This window comes from Chlorocebus sabaeus, chromosome 8 (genome assembly GCF_047675955.1).
Source record: "Chlorocebus sabaeus isolate Y175 chromosome 8, mChlSab1.0.hap1, whole genome shotgun sequence".
NCBI classification, from domain to species: domain Eukaryota; kingdom Metazoa; phylum Chordata; class Mammalia; order Primates; family Cercopithecidae; genus Chlorocebus; species Chlorocebus sabaeus.
Genome location: NC_132911.1, coordinates 28,045,799 through 28,069,809, shown reverse-complemented (window position 1 = coordinate 28,069,809; position 24,011 = coordinate 28,045,799). Strand labels below are relative to the sequence as shown.

Below are 24,011 nucleotides of genomic sequence, written 5' to 3'. Positions count from 1 at the left end.
GTTCTGTCTAATGTTCTGTACAACAGCAAATAAAATAATCAAGAGAAACTGAAAAGCTCTTCTACTTTGCTGTTTCATGCTACTACGTAATCCCCTTCCTCTCAAATCTCTGCCCTTCAATCTCTGTTAGAAAAGGCTATTGCCTCCCAAATTGAGAGAGAACACAGCAGGAGAAGTGAAAAGGGAAAGAATCTCAGATTTTCTCTCAGCTTCTGCTCTGTTGCTAGTATAAATAATAGTAATATCATAACCTATTTTAATAAAGTAGATGACATCACTTTTAACTTGCTGGAAACAACCATAATCAGAGTTAGAATTCAAAAGAGAAACAAGGAAAACTATTTTGCAAATTGCATGACAGAAAAATGATTAATATCCAGGATATATAAAGAGTTCTTACAAGTCAATAAGAAAAATACAAATGTCCCTACAGAATAATGGGCTAATATAAGAATGAGGAATATTTAAAAAATAAATGAACACTAAGCATATAAAATATGCTCAATTTTACCAAAATCAGAGAAATGCAAATGAAAACAATGAAATTCCCAAATTCTCTCTTCCTTGCCTGTATGGCAAAAATTGAAGAATTAGATAATATATATAACTCTTCACTATATATATTATATATATAATATACCCTGTAAGGAAGGATTCACTAGAGAGCAGGAAGATACTTTTAAACTCACTTGGAGGGAATGTAAAATGGTAAAGACCTTTTAAAGACCATTTGACAGGATCTGTTAAAATTTTAAATGCACGTACCCTTTGAGCCTCTATATTTATGTATACTAGAGATTTATTCATTCAGAACATGAAAAGGCATGAAAAAGCATGTACCAAGATATTGCTCCTCCTCCTCCTTTTTCTTTCTTCCTACTGGAAAGGTATCAGTAGTAATGGTATCAGTAGTAAATTGAGTAAACAAAAAATGCTGTATTCATCCTACTATGACAGAATGAGAAGACAATATGCCCTGGAGTTCATTACATATCAGGACATGTGTGGCTACATTTTGTTTATTTATTTATTATTATTATTATTATTTTTTGAGATGGAGTCTCACTCTGTCACCCAGGCTGGAGTGCATTGGCTCACTGCAACCTCCGCCTCCCAGGTTCAAGTGATTCTCCTGCCTCAGCCTCTTGAGCAGCTGAGATTACAGGCGTGTGCCACCACGCCCAGCTAATTTTTGTATTTTTAGTAGAGACAGCATTTCACCATGTTGGTCAGGCTGGTGTCGAACTCCTGACCTTGTGATCCACCCACCTTGGCCTCTCAAAGTGCTGGTATTACAGTCCTGAGCCACGATGCCCGGCCATTTTGTTTATTTTTTTTTTATTTTATTTTTTTTTTTTTGAGACGGAGTCTGGCTCTGTCGCCCAGGCTGGAGTGCAGTGGCCGGATCTCAGCTCACTGCAAGCTCCGCCTCCCGGGTTTACGCCATTCTCCTGCCTCAGCCTCCCGAGTAGCTGGGACCACAGGCGCCGCCACCACGCCCAGCTAGTTTTTTGTATTTTTTAGTAGAGACGGGGTTTCACCGTGTTAGCCAGGATGGTCTCGATCTCCTGACCTCGTGATCCGCCCGTCTCGGCCTCCCAAAGTTTTGCTGGGATTACAGGCTTGAGCCACCGCGCCCGGCCCATTTTGTTTATTTTTTAAACCGCTACATAGTATTCGCTGGGATGGGTATACTCTAATTTATTTCACTACCTGCAACTTGATGGAGATATGTGTGTATGTGAATGTGTAGAAATGCATAACCATCTTCTAGGCATGGTGGTGTGCGCCTCAAGTCCCAGCTAATCCAGAGACTAAAGCAGGAGAATTACCTGAGCCCAGGAGTTTGAAGCTGTAGTGCACCATGATCATGCCTGTGAATAGCCACTGCACTCCAGCCTGGGCAACATAGCAAGACCTTATCTCTGAAAACAATTTTTCTTTTTTTCTGAGACAGGTTTTCGCTCTTGTTGCCCAGGCTGGAGTGCAATGGCACAATCTCGGCTCACCGCAACCTCCTCCTCCTGGCTTCAAGCCGTTCTCCTACCTCAGCCTTCCGAGTAGCTGGGATTACAGGCATGCGCCACCATGGCCAGCTAATTTTGTAAATTTTTTTCAGTAGAGACGGAGTTTCTCCGTGCTGGTCAGGCTAGTCTCAAATTCCTGACCTCAGGTGATCCGCCCGCCTCAGCCTCCCAAAGTGCTGGGATTACAGGCATGAGCCACCATGCCCAGCCTTAAAAATTGTTTTTTTTTAGTTAGAAAAAAAGGAAATGCATGAACATCAAACTTTTGTACCGTGGTTATCTCTGGGAGATGAAGTGAGATTTGATAGGGAGCAGTGTTAAAGAAGCTTTTCATTTTTTATTCTGTTGATTCTATATGTGTCTGCTTGAAACTTTTGTTTTTTTCAAGACCTAGTCTTGCTCTGTAGCTAAGGCTTGAGTGCAGTGGCGTGATCTCGGCTCACTGCAGCCTCTACCTCCTGGGCTCAAGTGATCCTCCCACCTCAGCCTCCCAAGTAGCTGGGACTACAGGCATATGCTAGCATAGCACTTTTTTTTTTTTTAAAGAAACGATCTCGCTGTGTTGCCCAGCTGGTTTTGGTCTTGAACTCCTGGGCTCAAGCAATCCTTCCGCCTTGGCCTCTCAAGAGTGCTGGGACTATAGACGTGAGCCACCTCGCCCGGCCCTGTTTGAAACTTCTAAGACAAAAACGTATTTATACTTTGTGAAATTAAATTTTTGATAATAGGACTCAGAAACTCAACCAGAAGAGATAATATAACGAATAAGCCAGCAAAAACAAGCCTCTCTCTTTATCCCCCTCCCACACTCTTTTTGCCACAAGCCTCTCTCTTTATCTCCCTCCCACCCTCTTTTTGCCATTCAGTGTGAGGTGGGTGGAACCTGATCACCCCAGCAACCTTCTCACTTCCTGAAATGGCAGCAAGAATCCTTGTAACAACTACTCTAAAAATAGGATGTGCACAGTTATATTGAGTCAAGAAAGCCTTTAAAAAGGCATCGTTCAGGAATGAATCGTGAAGCAAGGTACCGTACGTGATGCTAGAATAGGAGAATAATGGTCCTGACAGTGCCCTAGTCTCATACATGAGGTCCCTGGCTACTCAGTAAGGGGTATTTTTCCTTGAGAGGTGACGCAAGATATGTGGGGGATAACTGAATTCCTGTACAGTTAACCCTTCCATGGATTATGTACTTTTTGGATTATTTCTAGCACCTTCTAAATCCTAAAGGGATTTTCCCCTACTGTTCAGCATTCTTCTGAGTCATCTCCCAACCTTCTTCAGTTGGTAGTTCAAGGAATGTAAATTAGTTTTCTATTGGCCTAAGCAAACATAATTGGAAAGGAAAATCCCTTGAGGCAAAGAACACCTATCAAAGCCAAACAAATTACCTCTGACCATTGTAATCAGGGAAATAAATGAGGAACCAATGTAATTATCTTTTTCATCGCTAGAGAAAGTGTTTTAATGTTTTCTTTTATAGATTTCTTCAGTATTTTATAATCCTAATGTTCTTTTATATTTGTGTTAAATCACTCATTCTGCAACGTGAGCCCATTCTCTTTTGAGGGCAGCAGGAAAGTGGATGAGTTAGCCTCATTTATTCTAAATGCACTTTCCATCCTTGTCAATGTACAAACATGGTAATTTTATGCGCATTTCTTTTTATAGTTACTTAACCCACATACATATTATTTTTAACATCACTGTGACATTTTCTAATAGTAGCTGCCATGTCTACAATGAGTCATGTACTCTATTAGGAATTTTATACATATATTATTGTATTTAATCCTCTCAACCACCCTACGAGGTAGATGTGATTATCTCTAATGTATAAATGAAGAAATCGAGGCTGACATATTTTTGATGAGTAAAAGAACTAATAGAATATTGGGAGTGAGACAGCAAATTGTCTTATTCTGAAGCCCACCATCAACCCATAATGCCCTGCTTTCCCCTGTCATGTTGTTATATTATGGTTTGTTTAGCTGATCCCCTACTACTAGGCATTTTGAGTTATCTTTGATTTTGTGGCAGCCATAATATCTTATGAAAATTTTTTGTGCCCATAATCATCCTGGGTCTCAACGTAGCTCAGCCTCGCCAGACTCACATAGCACTGCCCAAATGTCATTTTAGAATGAATTCCAGGCCTGATGTGGTGGCACATCCCAGCTACTCAGGAGGCTGAGGTGGGAGGATTCCTCGGGCCCAGGAGGTTGAGGCTGTAGTGAGCTAGGATTGCACCACTGTACTCCAACCTGGGCGACAGAGTGAGACCCTGTCTCTAAAAAAACAGAATGAAATAAAAAATAAATAAAATGAATTCCAATCTTCATTTTGTCTCTTTCAAAGAAAACAGGAAATCCAGTTCAAAACTCATAGCCATACTCCTCCAATCTTCCTTCACTCCCGAGCCCTCCCACACTAGCTACTGTAGAGGCTACCATCACCTCTGTGACTCCCATCACGCCAATTTTCAAACTGTTCTCCCTCTCTCTCTTCTCACCTTCTTTTTGGCTCTTTATTTCATAGATCAGTTCAGCTTCTGGGGCCAGTTCCTCTGGCCTTAGCCATTCTGGCCTGGTTTCTCTCTACTCATTCTCCTGAGAACCCATCCGAAAGAGCTGGGAAAAAAGTCTCCTTTTATTTATTTATTTATTTTTGAAACGGAGTCTTGCTCTGTTGCCCAGACTGGAGTGCAGTAGCTGGGATTACAGGCGCCCGCCACCATGCCTGGCTAATTTTTTTTTTTTTTTTTTTTTTTTTTTTTTTTTTTTTGAGTAGAGATGGGGTTTCACCGTGTTAGCCAGGATGGTCTCGATCTCCTGACTTTGTGATCTACCTGCCTCGACCTCCTGAAGTGCTGGGATTACAGGCGTGAGCCACTGCACCCAGCCAGAAGTCTCCTTTTATGGGAGTTGGAGATATGGCTTGTATAGAAACGGGGCTAGAAGTCAGGGAACACTCGCATATGAATCAGTTTTATTCCTGTGGTCTTTGCAGTTAAAGTTTCTGTTTTTTCATTTTAGGATCCCCCTCCGCCCCACCACAGTGATAGTCTCCAAAGTGAGATTTGTGGGTCATTGAATAAATCTATAATAGTGGATAGTTTTAATTAGGAAGTATTTCTACTGTTATTCTACTGTTAATTTTTTTTTTTAGACGGAGTTTTTGCTCTTGTTGCCCAGGCTGGAGTGCAATGGCACGATCTCGGCTCACTGCAACCTCTGCCTCCCGGGTTCAAGCAGTTCTCCTGCCTCAGACTCCTGAATAGCTGGGATTACAGGCATGTACCACCATGCCCAGCTAATTTTGTGTTTTCAATAGAGACGGGGTTTCTCCATGTTGGTCAGGCTGGTCTCGAACTCCTGACCTCACGTGATCCACTGGCCTCGGCCTCCCAAAGTGCTGGGATTACAGGCGTGAGCCACTGAGCCTCTACTGTTAAAATTTATGGAAGGCCATTGTTTTGGACTGAGCTCCTATACTAGGCCCCAACAGACCAAACCAACCCGGAACGGAGGCACTCTCACGTAATCAAACTGAACTTTAAAAAGGGCCAGTTTAAATTAAAAATGAAAAACAGGACCAAACAAACAAACCCAAAACAGGAGATTCACAACCACCAATCTGGAGGGTCCCAGTTTATCTGAACTGGCATAAGAAAGTCTTATGTGTTAATCTTATAAGGAAAGTAACTCTGAAATAATCAATCCACTTTTTGTTCCTTATTTCTCCTTTTTTAAAATTTACTTTATTATTATTCTTCTTCTTCTCTGACAGGGTCTCTCTCTGTTGCCCAGGCCGGAGTGCAATGGCATGACCACAGCTCACTGCAGACTCCACCACCTGGGTTCAAGCAATTCTCCCACCTCAACCTCCCGAGTTTCTGGAACCACAGTTGTACACCACCATGCCCAGCTAACTTTTTATTCTTTTGTACAGATGGGGTGTTGCTCAGGCTGGTTGCGAATTCCTGGGCTCAAGAGATTCTCCTACCTCTGCCTCCCAAAGTGCTGAGATTACAGACATGAGCCACTGCACTGGGCCTATTTCTGCTTTCTTCAACCCTTTTCCAACCCTGAAGCCAACCAACCTCCTCTGCTCAACTCTGAGGACCTGCTATCTGTTCTTTTGATGGGATGCTGCCTGATTCATGAATCGCTAATAAAAGCCAATTAGATCTTTAAACGCAATTTGTTGACATTTTGTTTTTTAACACTACTAATTAAAAAAAAAATCAAGTTGACCCTTGAGAAGCCAAAAAGAAAAAAAAAAATCAAATTAAATTTAAAATATATTGTATAACTATAATGAAGTTAACTTGTTGTAAGGCTTGCAAAAAATAAATGTTTCCTTTACATGCCTTTTTAGGTAGTCAGTGTATTTTATGATTACGACTAAATGATTATAAACAGATTATAAAATTCTGTTTATAGTCAGGTGCGGTGGCTCACGCCTGTAGTCTCAGCACTTTGGAAGGCCAAGGTGGTTGGATCACGAGGTCAGAAGTTCGAGACCAACCTGACCAACATGGTGAAACCTTGTCTCTACTAAAAATACTAAAGTTAGCCAGGTGCGGTGGTTCATGCCTGTAATCCCAGCTACTCAGGAGGCTGAGGCCGGAGAATCGCTTGAATCCACAAAGTGGAGGTTGCAGTGAGCCGAGATTGCGCTACTGCACTCCAGTCTGGGCGACACAGCGAGACTCCATCTCAAAAAAAAAAAAAAAATCTATTTATAACTGTACTGAATATCTATCTCTGAAATGCAATAATATACAAAAATACAGCCAGCTGAAACTTCCCTATTTTCTCTTCCCCAATGGGCCAGAGAAGAAAATAGATTTAGACTTCCAGTGAAGTGGCTCACTGAGCTGGTAGGTGTTCTTTCCTTCCTCTCTTTTGGTTTTGGGCAGTCCCAAGGTGCTCATCCTTGGTCATTCCCTGATTTTGGGTGTTGTTCAGGGAAATCTCTGAGGAAAATTGTGAGGTAGCCAATTGTTGGACGTACCCTGGCTTCCTTTGGCATTCACTTCCTCTCTTCAAGTCCTCCTTTACCAACACATCCTCTCCGATCATATCAGTCATTTACATACTAGTGAGAATTGACCCCAATATACTTTCCTTCTCAGCGATACTTGCTTGTAATACTTTATCTCCAATTGTGAATACAAGGGTTTGTTTCTGGTCCTGCCGTTTTAAGCACTGATGGGATAATGCAGAAACTATTTGCGGGGAGGAGCTGCGCAGTTATTTTCCCTTAAAATTGTCTTTTATAAGCAGATATATTCTCAGTTTATGAATATGGGCAGCTCCCAATTTATTGTTCATATGTGACTGTAAGTTTTGAGGTCACATGCACTTCTGTGTACACACTTAGGTCATGCACATGCTCCCATATAAATGTGAGAGAAGACAGGTGGCAAAGCATGGAATTTGCTGATTAGGGAAATAAATACTTGATTTGCACTAGAAATAAATTACTAAACTCCCTTTCTGTGCCATTGTCATCTCTTACTTGTAATGAATCTGCTATCAGACTAAACCTGGAGCTTTTTACATTTTGCTTTCTTTTGTTTTTCCAGTTTGACAAATGGACAGACTCTCAAAGAAGAAGAATCCTCACAGGCCTGTTGGAGCGCTGCTCGCTGTCCCAGCAAAAGTTCTGCTGTCGAAAGCTTCAAGAGAAAATTCCAGCAGAAGCCCTGGACTTTACAACCAAGCTTCCAAGGGTGTTATCTTTATACATCTTTTCTTTCCTGGACCCCCGGAGCCTTTGTCGTTGTGCACAGGTAAAGGCAAGGAAGGGGTATGTGGTGTTTTCTGAGGACAGCCTTAGGAAACTTGAAACTAGAAGTAGTTAAGGGGAAACACACACATACACACACACATATACACACATACACACAAACACAGACCTACACACAACCACTCATATACACACAAACACACACACACATACACATAAACACAAATATACATACACAAACACATACACATATACACACATACACACATACATACACACATATACATATACAAATACATATGCACACAAACACATGTGTACACACATATACACAGACACACAGATAAACACAAACATATACATACACAAACACACATATACACACAAACACACACACACACACACATACATACACACACACACGAAACTAAGAAAGAGATGGGAAGATCAGTATAGCGTACATTTGTATTAACCTTCACCATCTTTGTGTCCAACTCTGTTTAGAACTCAAATGGGGAAAAAAGTATAAGCCATATTAGTATACAACAAAGATATTAGCTAGTTGGGGAATTACATACACATGTAAGAAATGGTTCGTCAGCAGGATGGTCTTATGCTGTACGGCATTCAGTTGCAATAAAGTCCTCAATTGTACAGCGCAGGTCATTCATGAATAAAAAAGCTCAAAATAAGGACCTAATGAGATATGTACAAAAGAGAATGAGACTAAAAGAGATCCAAGTGGGTAGGTGTGCTCATACAGGCCTTGGAAAAGGAGGTGATTGTTATTATTTTTTTCCTTTACAAGTAATTCCGTCCTGCATTAAAGTGAAGTTAAATTATTTTAGATATAAAACTGGTAGTCATTTTGTTGAGTCTTTTCATAGAGTCTGGCAAGACTGGAAATTACCCGCCACTGTGCATTCATATATGTGTGACATGTTAACTTGAGTTTTTAAAATTAAGAAAATGAATGCAGGAGGAAAGATGGATCTGGGTGTGGTGGCTCACACCTGTAATCCCAGCACTTTGGGAGGCCAAGGTGGGAGGATTGTCTGAGCCTAGGAGATCAAGACTAACCTGGGCAACATAGGGAGACCTCATCTTTACAAAACATTTTAAAATTAGGTGGGTGTGGTGACGTGTGCCTGTGGTCCCAGCTACTTGGGAGGCTGAAGTGGGAGGATTACTTGAACCCAGAAGGTTGAGGCTTCAGTGAGCTGTGACTGTGCCACTACACTACAGCCTGGGCAACATAGTGAGACTCTGTCTCAAAAAAAAAATGTATTATTCAATAAACGGTATAGGGACAATTGAGCAACTCTCTGGAAAAAAAAAAAAAAAAAAGTTGAGTAGGATAAAAGACAGATGAAACCAAAGGAAACCATTAAAGTCCTCAAAGAAAACAGGAAAGGATGTCAGTATTCCATCATATCCAGAAGTCTTAAAAGAAAATACACAATTTAAAATCTTGCTTTCTCCATTTTTTGTATCATGAGCAAGAATGAAGAAAGCAGGTTTTTAAACTGTGACTATAAAAATTAAAATATTCTTCATGGAACAGAACACTATAAATAAATCCAAACAGTAGGCAGGGAAAAAAAATCGATTGCATGCAAGGGCTAATTTCTTTATTTTTTTTTAAAGAGCTCTTATAAATCTATATTAAGGAAAAAAAAAAAAAAGACCAAAAACCCAGGAGAAAAATGAGCAAAGGAAATGAACAAGTAATCTAGAGAAAAAGGAATGCAGATGTCTCTAGAATATGTAAGATGCTTAGCCTCATTCTGGCATGCCATCTTTAATGACTCAGATTGAGATTTGTTTTAAATGATAATATTCTATATTGGTAAGGATGTGGGAAAGCAAGAACTTTCATATATTGCTGGTAGATAAATTGATGTAACCACCATGGAGAACCATTGGGCAGTGTTAACATTTCAAATAAAAATTCCCTTTGCCCCAGCAGTTCCACTTCTTGGAATTTGTCTGATGGGTATCCTGCAACGTGGTAAAAGCCACACTTGTATAAGAATATTGCACGATTGTCTGTCCTAGCAATAGGTTGGAAACAATGAAAATATCTACCAGGAGGGACTGGGTAAATAAACTGCAACTATCTCCAAGATATGTCATTGGTAAAAAAACAAAAACAAAACAAAACAAAAAAAACAGAGGTGTAGAACTGTCCTACCACATTTTGAAAAGAATAAAGACTATATACAGCCAGGCACAGTGGCTTGCCTGTAATCCCAGCACTTCGGGAGACCAAGGCTGGCGAATGCTTGAGGCCAAGAGTTTGAGACTGGCCTGGGCATTATGATGAGACCCCCATCTCTACAAAAAATACAAAAATTAGCTGGGTGTGGTGGCCCATGACCATAGTCCCAACTACTTGGGAGGCTGAGGTGGGAGGATCGCTGGAGTCCAGGTGTTTAAAGCTGCAGTGAGCCAAGATTGCAGCACTGTACTCTAGAGCCTGGGCAACATGGCAAGACCCTGTCTCTACAAAAGTTAAGAATTAGCCAGGTCAGGCTGGGCACGGCAGCTCATGCCTGTAATCCCAGCACTTTGGGAGGCCGAGGTGGGCGGATCACGAGATCAGGAGATTGAGACCATCCTGGCTAACAGTGAAACCCCATGTCTACTAAAAATACAAAAAATTAGCCGGGCATGGTGGCAGGCACCTGTAGTCCCAGCTACTCGGGAGGCCGAGGCAGGAGAATGGTGTGAACCCAGGAGGTGGAGCTTGCAGTGAGCCGAGATGTGGCCACTGCACTCCAGCCTGGGCGACAGAGTGAGACTCCATCTCAAAAAAAAAAAAAAAAAAAACACACTTAGGTCAGCCAGGTGCGGAGGTGACTCACACCTATAATCCTAGCACTTTAGGAGGCCAAGGTGGGCAGATCACTTGAGGTCAAGAGTTTGAGACCAGCCTGGCCAATATGGTGAAAACTCATCTCTATTATAAATGCAAAAAGTAGCCCTGTGTGGTGGTGCACACCTGTACCTGCACCCAGCTACTTGCGGGGCATGAGGCAGGAGGGTTGCTTGAATCTGGGAGGAGGAGGCTGCAGTGAGCTGAGATCATGCCACTGCACTCTAGCCTGGGTCACAAAGTGAGACCCTGTCTCAAAAAAAAAAAAAAAAAAAAGAAAAAGAAAGAAAGAAAGAAAAAATTAGTCAGGTATGGTGACATGTGCCTAGAGTTCCAGCTACTTGAGAAACTAAGTAAGGCAGGAGGATGGCTTGAGCCTGGGGGTTGAAGGCTGCAGTAAGCTATGATCATGCCTCTGCACTCCAGCCTGAGCAACAGGGTGAGACCCTGTCTCAAAAATATATATATGTTTGTTACTATACGCCTAGAATATTCAAGAATTATTTACCAGCAACTGGTAACAGTGGTCTCATCCAAGGAGAAGAATGGGTGACTGGGGGATAGTGATGGGAGAGGGTCTTCCTTTGTTTCTTTGAATTTGGTATTAATATGCACATACCTATTCCAAAAATGATTTTTTTTGAGATGAAGTCTTGTTCTGTTGCTCAGGCTGGAGTGCAGTGGCACAATCTCGGCTCACTGCAACCTCTGCCTCCCGGGTTCAAGCAATTCTCCTGCCTCAGCCTCTCGAGTAGCTGTGATTACAGCATGCGCTACCATGTCTGGCTAATTTTTGTATTTTTAGTAGAGACAGGGTTTTACCATGTTGGCTAGGCTGGTCTCAAACTCCTGACTTCAAGTGATCCACTCACTTTGACCTCCAGGGGTGCTGCGATTACAGATGTGAGGCATCACACCTGACCTGAAATGACTTTTTAAAAGAATATAGCAATCTGGATGCCCAGTAATAAGAGGGTATCATACAGCCATATATGATGCATTATTATTATTATTATTATTATTATTATTATTTTGAGACAGAGTCTCGCTCTTGTCTCACAAACTGGAGTGCAATGACTCGATCTTGGCTCACTGCAACCTCTGTCCCCCCAGGTTCAAGCGATTCTCCTGCCTCAGCCTCCCAAGTAGCTGGGATTACAGACGCGTGTCACCACGCCCAGCTAATTGTTGTATTTTTAGGAAAGACAAGGTTTCGCCATGTTGGCCAGGCAGGTCTGGAACTCCTGACCTCAGGTGATCCATCTGCCTCGGCCTCTCAAAGTGCTGGGATTACAAGCTTGAGCCACTGCAACTGACCTATGATGTATTATTATGCAACCATTAGTAAACATGTTTTGGAAGAACAGAGATGCTATAATATTTAAAATGAAAAAATATTTTAAGTTGTATATAGGGTTTCCTGATTTTCTTTTGTATATACTTCAAATAAAGACTGAAAGGAAAAGAACTGTACCAGGTTGTCAATAATGGTCATCTCTGATTAATGGGGTCATGGGTTAAACTTCTCAGAATTTTTCATTTTCCACAAAGATATTATTATTAGAAGGAAATGTTATTTGAAATAGCTAGTTCTATCATCTGTATGCACTATAAGTCATAATTTCTTCTCACTACTCACTGTGGGGAAGACACAGACCATCATTCTTCAGCTCAATTTAAAGTAAACCATATAAAGTCGTTGCTGTTTTAAAAAGATGGAAGGTTGTGGAGGAACTATGTCTTGTAGATTTGAAAGCTCTTACCTTTCAATTCTCTTCATTCCTCTCTACCTTTAAACAAACAAAATAACACAAAAAACACAAAAAACAAAAACTGTATTTGCCTTGGGAAGAAAAACAACTTAAGTACTCAGGTCAAAACATGATCTAAAGAAGAGGAGAAACCCTTAGACAGGCGTGGTGCATGCCTGTAATCCCCGCTACTCGGGAGGCTGAGGCAGGAGTATGGCTTGATCCCGGGAGGCGGAAGTTGCAGTGAGCCAAGATCACGCCACTGCACTCCAGCCTGGGCAACAAGAGCAAAACTGTCTCAAAAAATAAAATAAAATAAAATAAAAAATAAGAAGAAGAAGAATAAGGAGAAAAGGAATGAAAATTGAGACTTTTCTCCCCCTTCCCTTTCCCAAAAACTCCATCTCCCCATTGAATTCTGAGTGAATTTACCATATGGAAATGAGGTTGGTGTTTCATTTCTGGGTCAAACAAACTAAATGTGATTTCTGTTGCTGCCTGTAGGGCTCTATCAAATCCCCTTAACTTTTTCCTCCTTCCCTAACCTTTCCTGAATTTATTATTTCTTCTAATTGTGCCCTACTCTTTCCTCAACATCTCATCTTCTGCACATAAAACAATACTAAACATAGGAGGAACTCAATAAATGGTGAGTGGAAGTGGGGAGGCAGAGAGGGATAGAAAAATAAGTGTATGGACAGCAAGGCCATTACGGAGTGTTGGCTTTTGGGGGTGAAGGGGCACTCAAAAATTATTAATTATTTAATTAATATTGAAAAAGAGGCCAGTTTTCTAAGGGTGAAATTTGGGCTTGAAGGTTATATGTCATCTTTGCAACTCTTACAAAGACACTGAATCCCTCGTTTCAGCTTTATATGTGAACTTGATCCTAGTTTCTGGCAAGACTTATTCAAACCCTTGGGTAAATTATTATAAATATTGCTACACATAGTAGGGCAGTCTCTGCCATTTGCTGGATGGGTGGGATTAGCCATAATGCTCTGGAACTGGTATGTACAGAATAAATGCTTTATGCTTTGTGGACTCCTAAAGGCTCTATACATCACATGGTATCAGTGATTATATTCCATTATAAAATTTATATTTAGTGAAATTGAAAGAATGGAGGTGATATGGTTTGGCTGTGTCCCCACCCAAGTCTCATCTTGAATTATAGCTCCCATAATTCCCACGTGTTGTGGGAGGAACCCAGGGGAAGAAAATTGAATCATGGGGATGGTTTCCCCCATACTGTTCTCATGGTAGTGAGTCACTCTTATGAGATCTGATGGTTTTATAAAGGTTTCCCCTTTTGCTTGGCTTTCGTTCCCTCTTGCCTGACGCCATGTAAGACATGACTTTTGGCTTCCACCATGATTGTGAGACCTCCCCAGCCACATGGAACTATGAGTCCATTAAACCTCTTTCTCTTTATAGATTACCCAGTCTTGGTATGTTTTTATCAGCAATGTGAAAACAGACTAATGTAGGAGGGAAAAGGAAGCACACCATGAAAAGAATAAATAAAGTGCAGACCCAAGTTTATATAATCCTTATACAACTTTTATATGACCTTTAGAAACCTCTGGAAAGTTCCAAAGTCTATCTGAGCCCCAATTTCCTCATTGGCAATATGAGAGTAATAATTGTACTTACCTCCCTAGGTTGCTATGAAGATAATTAATAGGTGCTCCATAAATATTAATTGACTCTGATTCTAAATCTGAATTAGAATTTAAAGCAAATGCTAATTTACTTTAAATCTGCCTGGGTAGGAAACACTTCAGGTAGGAGGTAACCATTTAAGCTATGGTTTGGAGGCAAAGGACAAAAAAAGTTATCTCAGGCCCAGGATGACAGTTCAAAACCTAGAGAAAGTGGGCATGTAAACTGAGGGGGTTGTTTGATTTGGTTTTGTTTAATTGTAATTGTTTTTCCAGGTGTGCTGGCATTGGAAGAACCTAGCCGAGCTGGATCAGCTCTGGATGCTGAAATGTTTACGGTTTAACTGGTACATCAATTTCTCTCCAACTCCCTTTGAGCAGGGGATCTGGAAGAAGCACTATATTCAAATGGTGAAAGAACTTCACGTTACCAAGCCTAAGGTGAATTTTAGACAAAAAGTCGCAAGCTTGCAAACATTGACTCTTTGCAAATTCTAGAACTAAGAATAAAGGATCAGATTGGAAATTGGGGAAGGGAGGTAGTTCAAAGGACATATACTATGATTTCAAAATTCTCCTTTCCTGAGATTTGATAGTTGTTTTCAAGACATTCATGTTAGTTGAGAGCCCTCATTTGCCACTCCCAAACCACAGTTGCATCCAGGCGGTTAGGACCATGGAACTTTTTTCTCTGTCCAGGTCCCTGGTTTCTGTGTCTCTGACAGTGACATCAGACGGTTCTTACATGGGAACTCTGTGGGTAATGTGAAGTATTTGTTACCTATGGGTCTTCAAGTTTTACTTTACTCATTCAAATTTTCTGTGATTGTACCAGGTGAGCTGAAGTTTATTTTTGTATCGTTTATAAGGAAAAGTTTTCTAATAAATGAGTCATCAGGGAAGGGCCCCATGGGCATATTAGAATTCTTAGTTTTTGCTAGGAACTAAGCCATGTAGAGTATTTACATATATTAATAAAAAGTAAATAATTCAAGAATAATGTTTTCTAGTGGCTTCCTATGCATTCTAACCAATGCTTATATTCATTCGTATAGTCCCAGCTAATGAGATAATTTATGGGAAAATTTTATGAGCCCTTTGTTTATAGTATTATCTATACACATGCAGAGTTGTGCATAATTTTGTACAATAGATGAGTTCCTGAAAAATTATGTGTAAATTAAATTTTTAAAATGATTTTTAAAACCACAGGGGTATTAAAGCTTGTGAAAAAAACAGCAATGAATCCTGTTAAAATTGGAGAATCCTTTTGAAATATGAACAGTCAACTCCTAGCTTGCTTATTTCAGTTTAGGCTTTATTGTGTTTTCTTGAAATAGGCTCCATCTACACTTAATATAGTAATAAACTATGCATAATTAATATTGTTACAATTGCAATGATAAAAGTCTTTCTGATTTCAGTAGTTGGTATGCCCCATGAGGATTTCTTTTAAAAGGAGAGTTTTAAGTGAAGAATTTTTAAAGTTCTCTTGAAAATTCCCGTAGCTCTGACTCCTTTCCTAGTGAGACTTCTCCTGCATCTCATTCTCAGGAAGCAATAGTGGAAGCTCAGGCTGTTCAGGAACAGAGGAGAGAAAAGTGATTAACCAACTAGTAAAATGAAAAGTTGTGAGTTTTATATATATATATACGTGTGTGTGTGTGTGTGTGTGTGTGTGTGTGTATAAAACTGACTTTGGGGCCAGGCACAGTGATTTATGCCTATAATCCCAGCACTTTGGGAGGCCATGGCAGGAGGATTGCTTGAGGCCAGGAGTTTGAGACCAACTTATATAACATAGGAAGACCCTGTCTCTACAGAAAATTTAAAAATTAGCTGGGTGCAGTAGCACACTCTTGCAGTTCCAGCTACTTGGAGGCTGAGTTGGGAGGATCACTTGAGCTCAGAAGGTTGAGGCTGCAGTGTGCTGTGGTTGTGCCACACTCCAGCCTGGGTGACAGTGCAAGACTCTGTCTCAAAAAAAAAAAAAAACATTAAATTAGTTGGGCATGGTGGCATGCACCTGTAATCCCAACTACTCAGGAGGCTGAGGCAGGAGGATCACTTGAACCTGGGAGCTGGAGATTGCAGTGAGCTGAGATCGAGCCACTGTACTACATTCTGGGCGATAGAGCAAGACTGTCTCAAAAAAAAAAAAAAATCAACGTAATTCACGAAATAAAAGAGAAAAAAGTGCATGTTTCAGCAGCACATATACTAAAATTGGAACGATGCAGAGAAGACATGCAAATTCTTGAAGCAGTCCATATTTTTTTAAAGAGAGGAAAGATATATGATCACTTCAATATATCCAAACAAAAGCATTTAACAAAATTCAACATCTATTCATGATTAGGAAAATTCTCAAAAAGACTCCAGGCGATGTGAACAAAAATTTTGTTTACTTAATACAAATAAGTTATCACAGGTTTCACTATTACCTATTTTGTTAAAGTGTAAGCATTTTGTACTATACAGAATTAATGATTTTTTACATATGACTACTAGCATTTATGCCTAAAATTTCCCCCGAAGTTATTTTTTATTATCATATATTATTTATTCCCAGCAGTATTAAACTAGACCTCTTCCAGCAAAAACAGATTTAATTCAATATAAGCTCAGGGAAATGAAATGAATGTCCATTCTGAACAAGACTTGCACAAAATACTGAATACTAAACCAATAATGAGCTATCAATTTTATAAATATGAAATGTCTTCTTAATCTGCTTCTAGGTTACAGTCATTCATTGAATAAACAAATTTCACTCTGTCGCCCAGGCTAGAGTGCAGTGGTGCGATCTCGACTCACTGCAACCTCTGCTTCCAGGGTTCAAGCGATTCTCCTGCCTCAGCCTCCCAAGTATCTGGGATTACAGGCATGCGCCACCACACCTGGCTAATTTTTTTGTATTTTCGGTAGAGACGGGGTTTCACCATGTTGGCCAGACTGGTCTCAAACTCCTGACCTCACATGATCCACCCTCCTCAGCCTCCCAAAGTGCTGGCATTACAGGCATGAGCCATCACGCCCAGCCTGAATAAATATTTATTAAACACTGTTGTGAGCTAGGTGCTAAACATAGAAAGACCCCAACCCTGCTTTCACAGAGCCTAGTCTAGTAGCCCAGGACATAGAAAAATAAACAAATAATTACAACACTGAGTACTAAGCGTTATCCAATAGAATGGTATACAAAGAGCTGTTGCAACAAGGATGAGAAACTAACTGATTATGCTTGGAGGAACTGAGGAATTTCTTGATTTTCATCAACAATGGAAGCAAACTGATTTACCAAGCAAAGCTTCCTTAATCTCTTAATGAACAAAAATTAAGCCCTTAGTGGCCTCTCAACATACCAGTAGTACTTTCCTTAGGCTACAACCACATAAAAACATTATGAATTTCATAGACACAAGACAGGCTTTCAGTTTTGGAGATTAAAGCAGAAGTATTCTTTGGGAGTGGTTGAGGTTTTGATAATTGATAAAATTTCTAGTCTACCTCTCTACAACTCAAAGTTGTTTCTATGTGTTAGAGGTCATGAGAGCTGGAGTACTTTTTTTGGGGAATGTGTACTTTTTATGAATAAATTAGCTGCAGTTGTGACAAACTAGACAATGGTATGGTAGAAGAGTAGGATAGGGAGGTCTTATATATGGGCTTGAAGCAAGACAGTTCTGTATTCAAATTCTGGCCCTCCAACTTACTACTTTTGTAGTAGTGGGCAAATTAATTAGTTTCTTCTATATTCTATTTCCTCTTCTGCAAAACAGAAGTAGTAATGATTACCTTAAAGAGTTATTGTGAAGGTTAAACAATATAATGCATGAAAACTGCCTGAGACAGTGCCTGCAACATGGCAAGTACTCCTGGAGTGGTGGCTGCTATAATCATTATCACCATGGTAATGGTATAGGACGTTCAATATATTCTTTGTTTTATTGTTGTTGTTGTTATTATAGAGTGTGGTTTTGTGTTTTTTTTGTTTTGTTTTTTGAGATGGAGTCTCGCTCTTGTCACCCAGCCTGGAGTGCAATGGCACGATCTTGGCTCACTGCAACCTCCGCCTTCCAGGTTCAAGTGATTCTCCTGCCTCAGCCTGGCGAATAGCTGGGACTACAGGCACCCGCCACCATGCCCAGCTAATTTTTGTATTTTTAGTAGAGATGGGGTTTACCACGTTGGCCAGGCTGGTCTCGAACTCCTGACCTCAGGTGATCCGCCTGCCTTGGCCTCCCAAAGTGCTGGGATTATGGACGTGAGCTACCACACCCAGCGTATTATGGTGTTTTGAGAACATAATTAACTTTCTTCTTCTAGACACCCCCAAAGGATGGATTTGTAATTGCTGACATTCAACTAGTTACGAGCAATTCTCCAGAGGAAAAACAGTCCCCTTTATCAGCTTTTCGGTCCTCTTCCTCTTTAAGAAAGAAGAATAACTCAGGGCAGAAAGCACTTCCACCCTGGCGATCTTCTGATAAGCATCCAACAGATATCATTCGTTTTAATTACCTAGACAACTGTGACCCCTTGGAGACTGTCTGGCAAGGGTAAGAAGCTCCATGCTCTTCTCAACATCTTTGTTTTTAGAAATAATTTATTGGCATTTCAGTATATGAAGAGATGAAAATAGAACTTACTGTGAAATACAAAAGCTTTTCAGTACATAGAAGCAAAAAGTAATAGAACAGGATACTAACCATTACTAGCAAATTTGCTCTATTGGTTACAGTATGTTTGCATTTTGTAATAGTAATGATTTAACATTGCTTCTTCTAATTTTTTTTTTTTTTTTTTTTTTTTTGAGACATAGTCTCTGACGCTCGCCCAGGCTGGAGTGCAGTGGCCACATCTCAGCTCACTGCAACCTCCACCTCCCAGGTTCAAGTGATTTTCCTGCTTCAGCCTCCCAAGTAGCTGGGACTACAGGCGGCTGCTACCATGCCCAGCTAATTTTTGTATTTTTAGTAGAGACAAGGGTGTCACCATGTTGACCAGGTTGGTCTTGAACTCCTGACCTCAGGTGATCCACATGCCTCGGCCTCCCAAAGTGCTGGGGTCACAGGCATGAGCCACTGTGCCTGGCCTCTTCTAATATTTTAATATTAAATTGCAATCCAGCACCAAAGGGTTCATTCTAGCTGTTATTCTTTCTGTATTTGTACCTCCCTTTTCTGATGGTAAGAAACCTGACACTCATTAGATTTACTGATTGTATTTTCTATATATATATGTGTGTGTGTGTATGTATATACACTTATAAATAAATTCTGAAAGTAAAGCTGGGTAAGGTGGCATGTGTCTGTAATCCTAGCACTTTGGGAGGCTGAGGCAGGAGGATCATTCGAGCCTAGAAGTTTGAGACAAGCCTGGGCAACACAGCTAGACCCTATCTCAAAAAAAAAAAAAGAGAGAGAGAGAGAGAGATAGAGAGATAGAAAGAGAGAAAGAAAACAAAGAAAAAATATTTTTGGTTCTTTGACAAACACACCAGAAATCTCTTCATGAGTATCTTTAGAACCTAGAAACATCCTGTCAAGAGCCAATAGGGCTCCAGTACAATATCTTAAGCTGAAAGTGACTCTTCAGCTCTCCCCAAAGATGTGGAATATGTGAAACAGCCTTGGATCTTTGAGGTTTCCTGGTGGGAGCTCCTTTGTTGTTTATTAAAATATTGTACTTGAAAGAAGAAGGCTGGGTGAGTGCAGGGATGGAGGTGCCTTTTTCTTGCTTAAATGTTTCCCTTAGTAAAAGGGCATTACCTTTCACTTCTAGATGAATTAAACACAAATCAAGGACCATTGGATTGGATTTGTCAAGGATTTAGGCCTTTTTTAAAAAGTGCTAAGCCTTTTAAAAAATTGTTATTATTTTTATTTTTTGTAGAATGGGATCTCATTATGTTGCCCAGGCTGGTCTCTAACTCCCAGACTGAAGTGATCAGACTCAAGTGAACCTCTCACCTCGCCCTTTCAAAGTGCTGGGATTACAGGCATGAGCCACCATGCCTGGCTAGTTGTTAGGTCTTCATAAGTTTTGGTGCCTACTGCTGGCATGATGGACAGCGCCAGCCCAGTATGAACCAGCACATGGGTACAAGAAAGGCTGAGGTATTACTCCACAGAGGTCCAATTTCAGAGGCACATAATTGAGATCAGAGTCCTGGGAATGGAGCAAGCCAGAGAGACTGAGCTGGAGTCAGGTTGGTGACAGAAAAATCAAGAGATAGTGCAAAGATTAAACAAATGAAACGGCGCAACCCTGAAGCTCATTTCCCCAAGTAGACCTGACATCCCATACTTTTCACTCTCTTGATAGCATCTTTTAGGGCACAAAAGTTTTCAATTTTGATGAAGTCCAATTTATCTAAATTTTTGGTGTCATATCCAAGAAATCATTGCCAAATCCAATGTCATGGCAATTTTCCTGTACATTTTCTTCTAAGAGTTTTGGATTTTAGTTCTGCAGTTTAGGTCTTTGATCCATTTTGAGTTAATTTTTGCATGTGGTATAAAGTTGGGGTCCAACTTTATTGTTTTGCATGTAGATATCCCGTTTCCCCAGCACCATTGTTGAAAAGACTGTCCTTTGCCCCACTGAAGAGTCTTAGATGAAAGTCAATAGACCATATATGTGAGGGTTTTAACTCTGGGCTCCTTATTCCATTCTATTGTTCTCTATGTTGGTCTTTACACCAGTATGATACTGTTTTGATTATTGTAGCTCTGTAATAAATTTTAAAACCAGAAAGTGGGAGTCCCCCAATTTTGATCTTCTTTTTGGACGTTTATGCAAATCACCCTTCTTTTTTGTTTTTTCTTTTTTTTTTTTTTTTTTTTGAGACAGAGTCTTGCTCTGTCACCCAGACTGGAGTGCAGTGGCATGATCTCGGCTCACTGCAACCTCTGCCTCCTGGGTTCAAGCCGTTCTCCTGCCTCAGCCTCCCTAGTAGCTGGGATTACAAGTGCGCACCACCACGCCCAGCTAATTTTCGTATTTTTAGTAGGAACGGGGTTTCACCATGTTGGCCAGGCTGGTCTCGAACTCCTGACCTCTTGCTCCACACACCTCAGCCTCCCAAAGTGCTGGGATTACAGGCATGAGCCATTGCGCCTGGCCCATATCACCCTTCTTTATTGGGCCAAGGGAGCTGAGCTGAGAGGAGGTTGGAGTGAACTCCCAAAAAGATCAGGCCAGGTGTGGTGGCAAATATCTGTAATCCCAGAACTTTCGGTGGCTGAGGCAGAAATATCATCTGAGTCTAGGAGTTTGAGACCAGCCTGGGCAACATAGCAAGAACCTGTCTCTATAAAAATAAAATAAAATTTGCCAAATGTGATGGTGCATGCCCGTAGTCCCAGCTACTCAGGAGGTTGAAATGGGAAGATTGCTTGAGCCCAGAAAGTGGAGGCTGCAGTGAGCCATGGTTGTGCCACTGCACTCCAGCCTGGGTGATGGAGCAAGACCTTGTCTCAAGAAAAAAAAACAACGGAAGTCTACATAGCAATATACATGCATTTGATCTACATGTCACTTCAGCATTTTCTTTTCTTTTGTTTTCTCCGTAGATTTCCCCTCTGTCCTTTTTTTTTTTTTTTTTCCTTGCAATGTGTTTGTTATAGCTATCAGACCATTTATCCTGGAGAGCTTCTCACATTCTGGATTTTGTTGATTGCACCGCCCACATGCATCTTAACAGGTTCTTCTGTCCCCGTACCTGGCTATACTGAGAGTCAGACCTAGAGGCTTATGTATATACTGAACAGGGATATGTACTTCCGTTACAATGCACATCATTTCTGGTTGTCTCTCTCGTGTTGGTAGCCATGGATACTCATCGCCTAGATCCATTACATCAGGCAAACTTTTCCTGTAAATGGCAAGGCAGGAAATATTTTAGTCTTTGCAGGGCATATGGTCTCTGTCACAGCTGCTCAACTCTGCCATTGTAGCCTGAATATAGTAATAGACCATGTGCAAGAAATAAGCATGACTATGTTCCAATAAAACTTTACTTACAGAAACAGGCGGCAGACTGGATTGAGCCTGTGGGCTGTGGTTGGAGGATCCTTACTTTATCCTAATACATACAGGAGTTTTAGAAAACAAATGCTAATATTAAAGCAAGTGATATGATTACTGAAAACAGTTTGACTTCCCTGTCTATGTTTTTATCTCTCAGATATATTCTATCAAGAATATTCAGACAAATTACTGCATTAAACTCACATGAAGTAACTCCTTTGTGTGTGGTAATGCCACCAACTCAATAGATAATATATATGTTTCATTTTGCTTTTCAGATTTTAGGTATTTTTCAGTTCATTTTATTTTATGATTTTGAGAAAAATTTAGATGGTTCCAAAATTAAATATACAAAATAAGCTATACTTGGAGAAATCTAACTTTTGGTCCCTGTTCCTCTGTATTACCTGTTCCTTTTTTTCTTTTCTTTCTTTTTTCTTTTCTCTTTTTTTTTTTTTTTTTTTTTTTTTTGATTTAGGGTCTCACTCTGTTGCCCAGGCTAGAGTGCAGTAGCGCAGTCATGGCTAACTGCAGCCTGGACCTCCAGGGCTCAAGCGATCCTCCCACCTTTGCCTTCTGAGTCACTGAAACTACAGGCATGCACCACCATGCCCAGCTAAATTTTTTAATTTTTTGTAGAGATAGTGTCTCACTGTGTTGCCCAGGTGGGTCTCAAACTCCTGTACTCAAGTTATCCTTCCCCCTCACTTTCCAAAGAGCTGGGGTTACGGACATGAGTCACCGTGCCCAGCTCACATTCCCTGTTTTTGATCAGTTCACATGGGAATTCTACTTGTAGGTAACTGTTTTTCATTTTATGGTTTGATCTTTCCATTTTATTTATTTATTTATTTATTTATTTTTGAGATGGAGTCTCACTCTGTCACCCAGGCTGAAGTGTAGTGGTATGATCTCGGCTTACTGCAACCTCTGCTTCCTGGGTTCGAGTGATTCCCCTGCCTCAGCCTCCCAAGTAGCTGGGACTAGAGGTGTGTGCCACCATGCCTGGTTAATTTTTGTGTTTTTAGTAGAGATGGGGTTTCACCATGTTGGCCAGGCTAGTCTCGAACTCCTGACCTCAGGTGATCCACCCGCCTTGGCCTCCCAAAGTGCTGGGATTACAGGCGTGAGCCACCCCACCTGGCCATAATCCTTCCATTTTAAAAAGTACAAGTAAATGTATATGCACAATATATAGAGGCAGAGATCTTAATACCTTCTTGAAATGAATGGCAGCACACAGTACATACCGTCTCATCCACCCTTCTTTCTTCATGTAACAGTATATCCTGTAGTCCCAGCTACTCAGGAGGCTGAGGCAGGAGAATGGCGGGAACCCAGGAGGCGGAGCTTGCAGTGAACTGAGATCCGGCCACCGCACTCCAGCCTGGGCGACAGAGTGAGACTCCGTCTCAAAAAAAAAAAAAAAAAAAAAAAAAAAACAGTATATCCTGGAGATCCTTCTACAGTTGAATATAGAAACATCCTATCTTCCTTTTGCAGCTCATAGTACTGCATTGTGTGGAGATGCCAGAGTTGATTCAACTAGTTCTCTATTGATTGATATTTGGCTTATTTCCAGTTAAGTGGAGACAATCTTTTAAATCACGGCAACAACAAACTCAAACAGACAAATAGCTATGCAAACCACTGAGTTTTAAAAAGATACTTTGTAATTTCCCCACTGCTTTCCAATTTACAGAAGAAAAAAAAGAAACGAAATGACCCCAGATTTCAGCCGACAGTCACATGATAAGAAAAATAAGTTGCAGGACAGAACTAGGCTAAGAAAAGCACAATCAATGGTAAGTATTGTTTATAAAAGATTCGTCACCATAACATTAATGAAAATCTCCAGATCTCTAATCCTATTTGCAAAATTGAATTCGTTTAT

General features: G+C 40.6%; 1 protein-coding gene across 11 annotated transcripts in view; it reads left to right on the top strand.

Annotated features, from left to right (window-relative positions):
• Positions 1-24,011, top strand: part of FBXO16 (F-box protein 16) — a 61,423-nt gene that overhangs the window by 19,237 nt on the left and 18,175 nt on the right. For 10 of the 11 annotated variants that reach the window (XR_005235254.2, XM_007962046.3, XM_007962045.3 and 7 more), the window contains 4 exons: positions 7,624-7,830; positions 14,357-14,521; positions 18,410-18,642; positions 23,820-23,922. Coding sequence is in view for 10 of the 11 variants with exons in the window: in XM_007962046.3 (XP_007960237.3) it covers positions 7,624-7,830; positions 14,357-14,521; positions 18,410-18,642; positions 23,820-23,922 (708 nt within the window). In the remaining variant the exon portion in view is untranslated. The remainder of the gene's footprint in view (positions 1-7,623; positions 7,831-14,356; positions 14,522-18,409; positions 18,643-23,819; positions 23,923-24,011) is intronic. The other variant, XM_037983637.2, reaches the window with a different exon arrangement.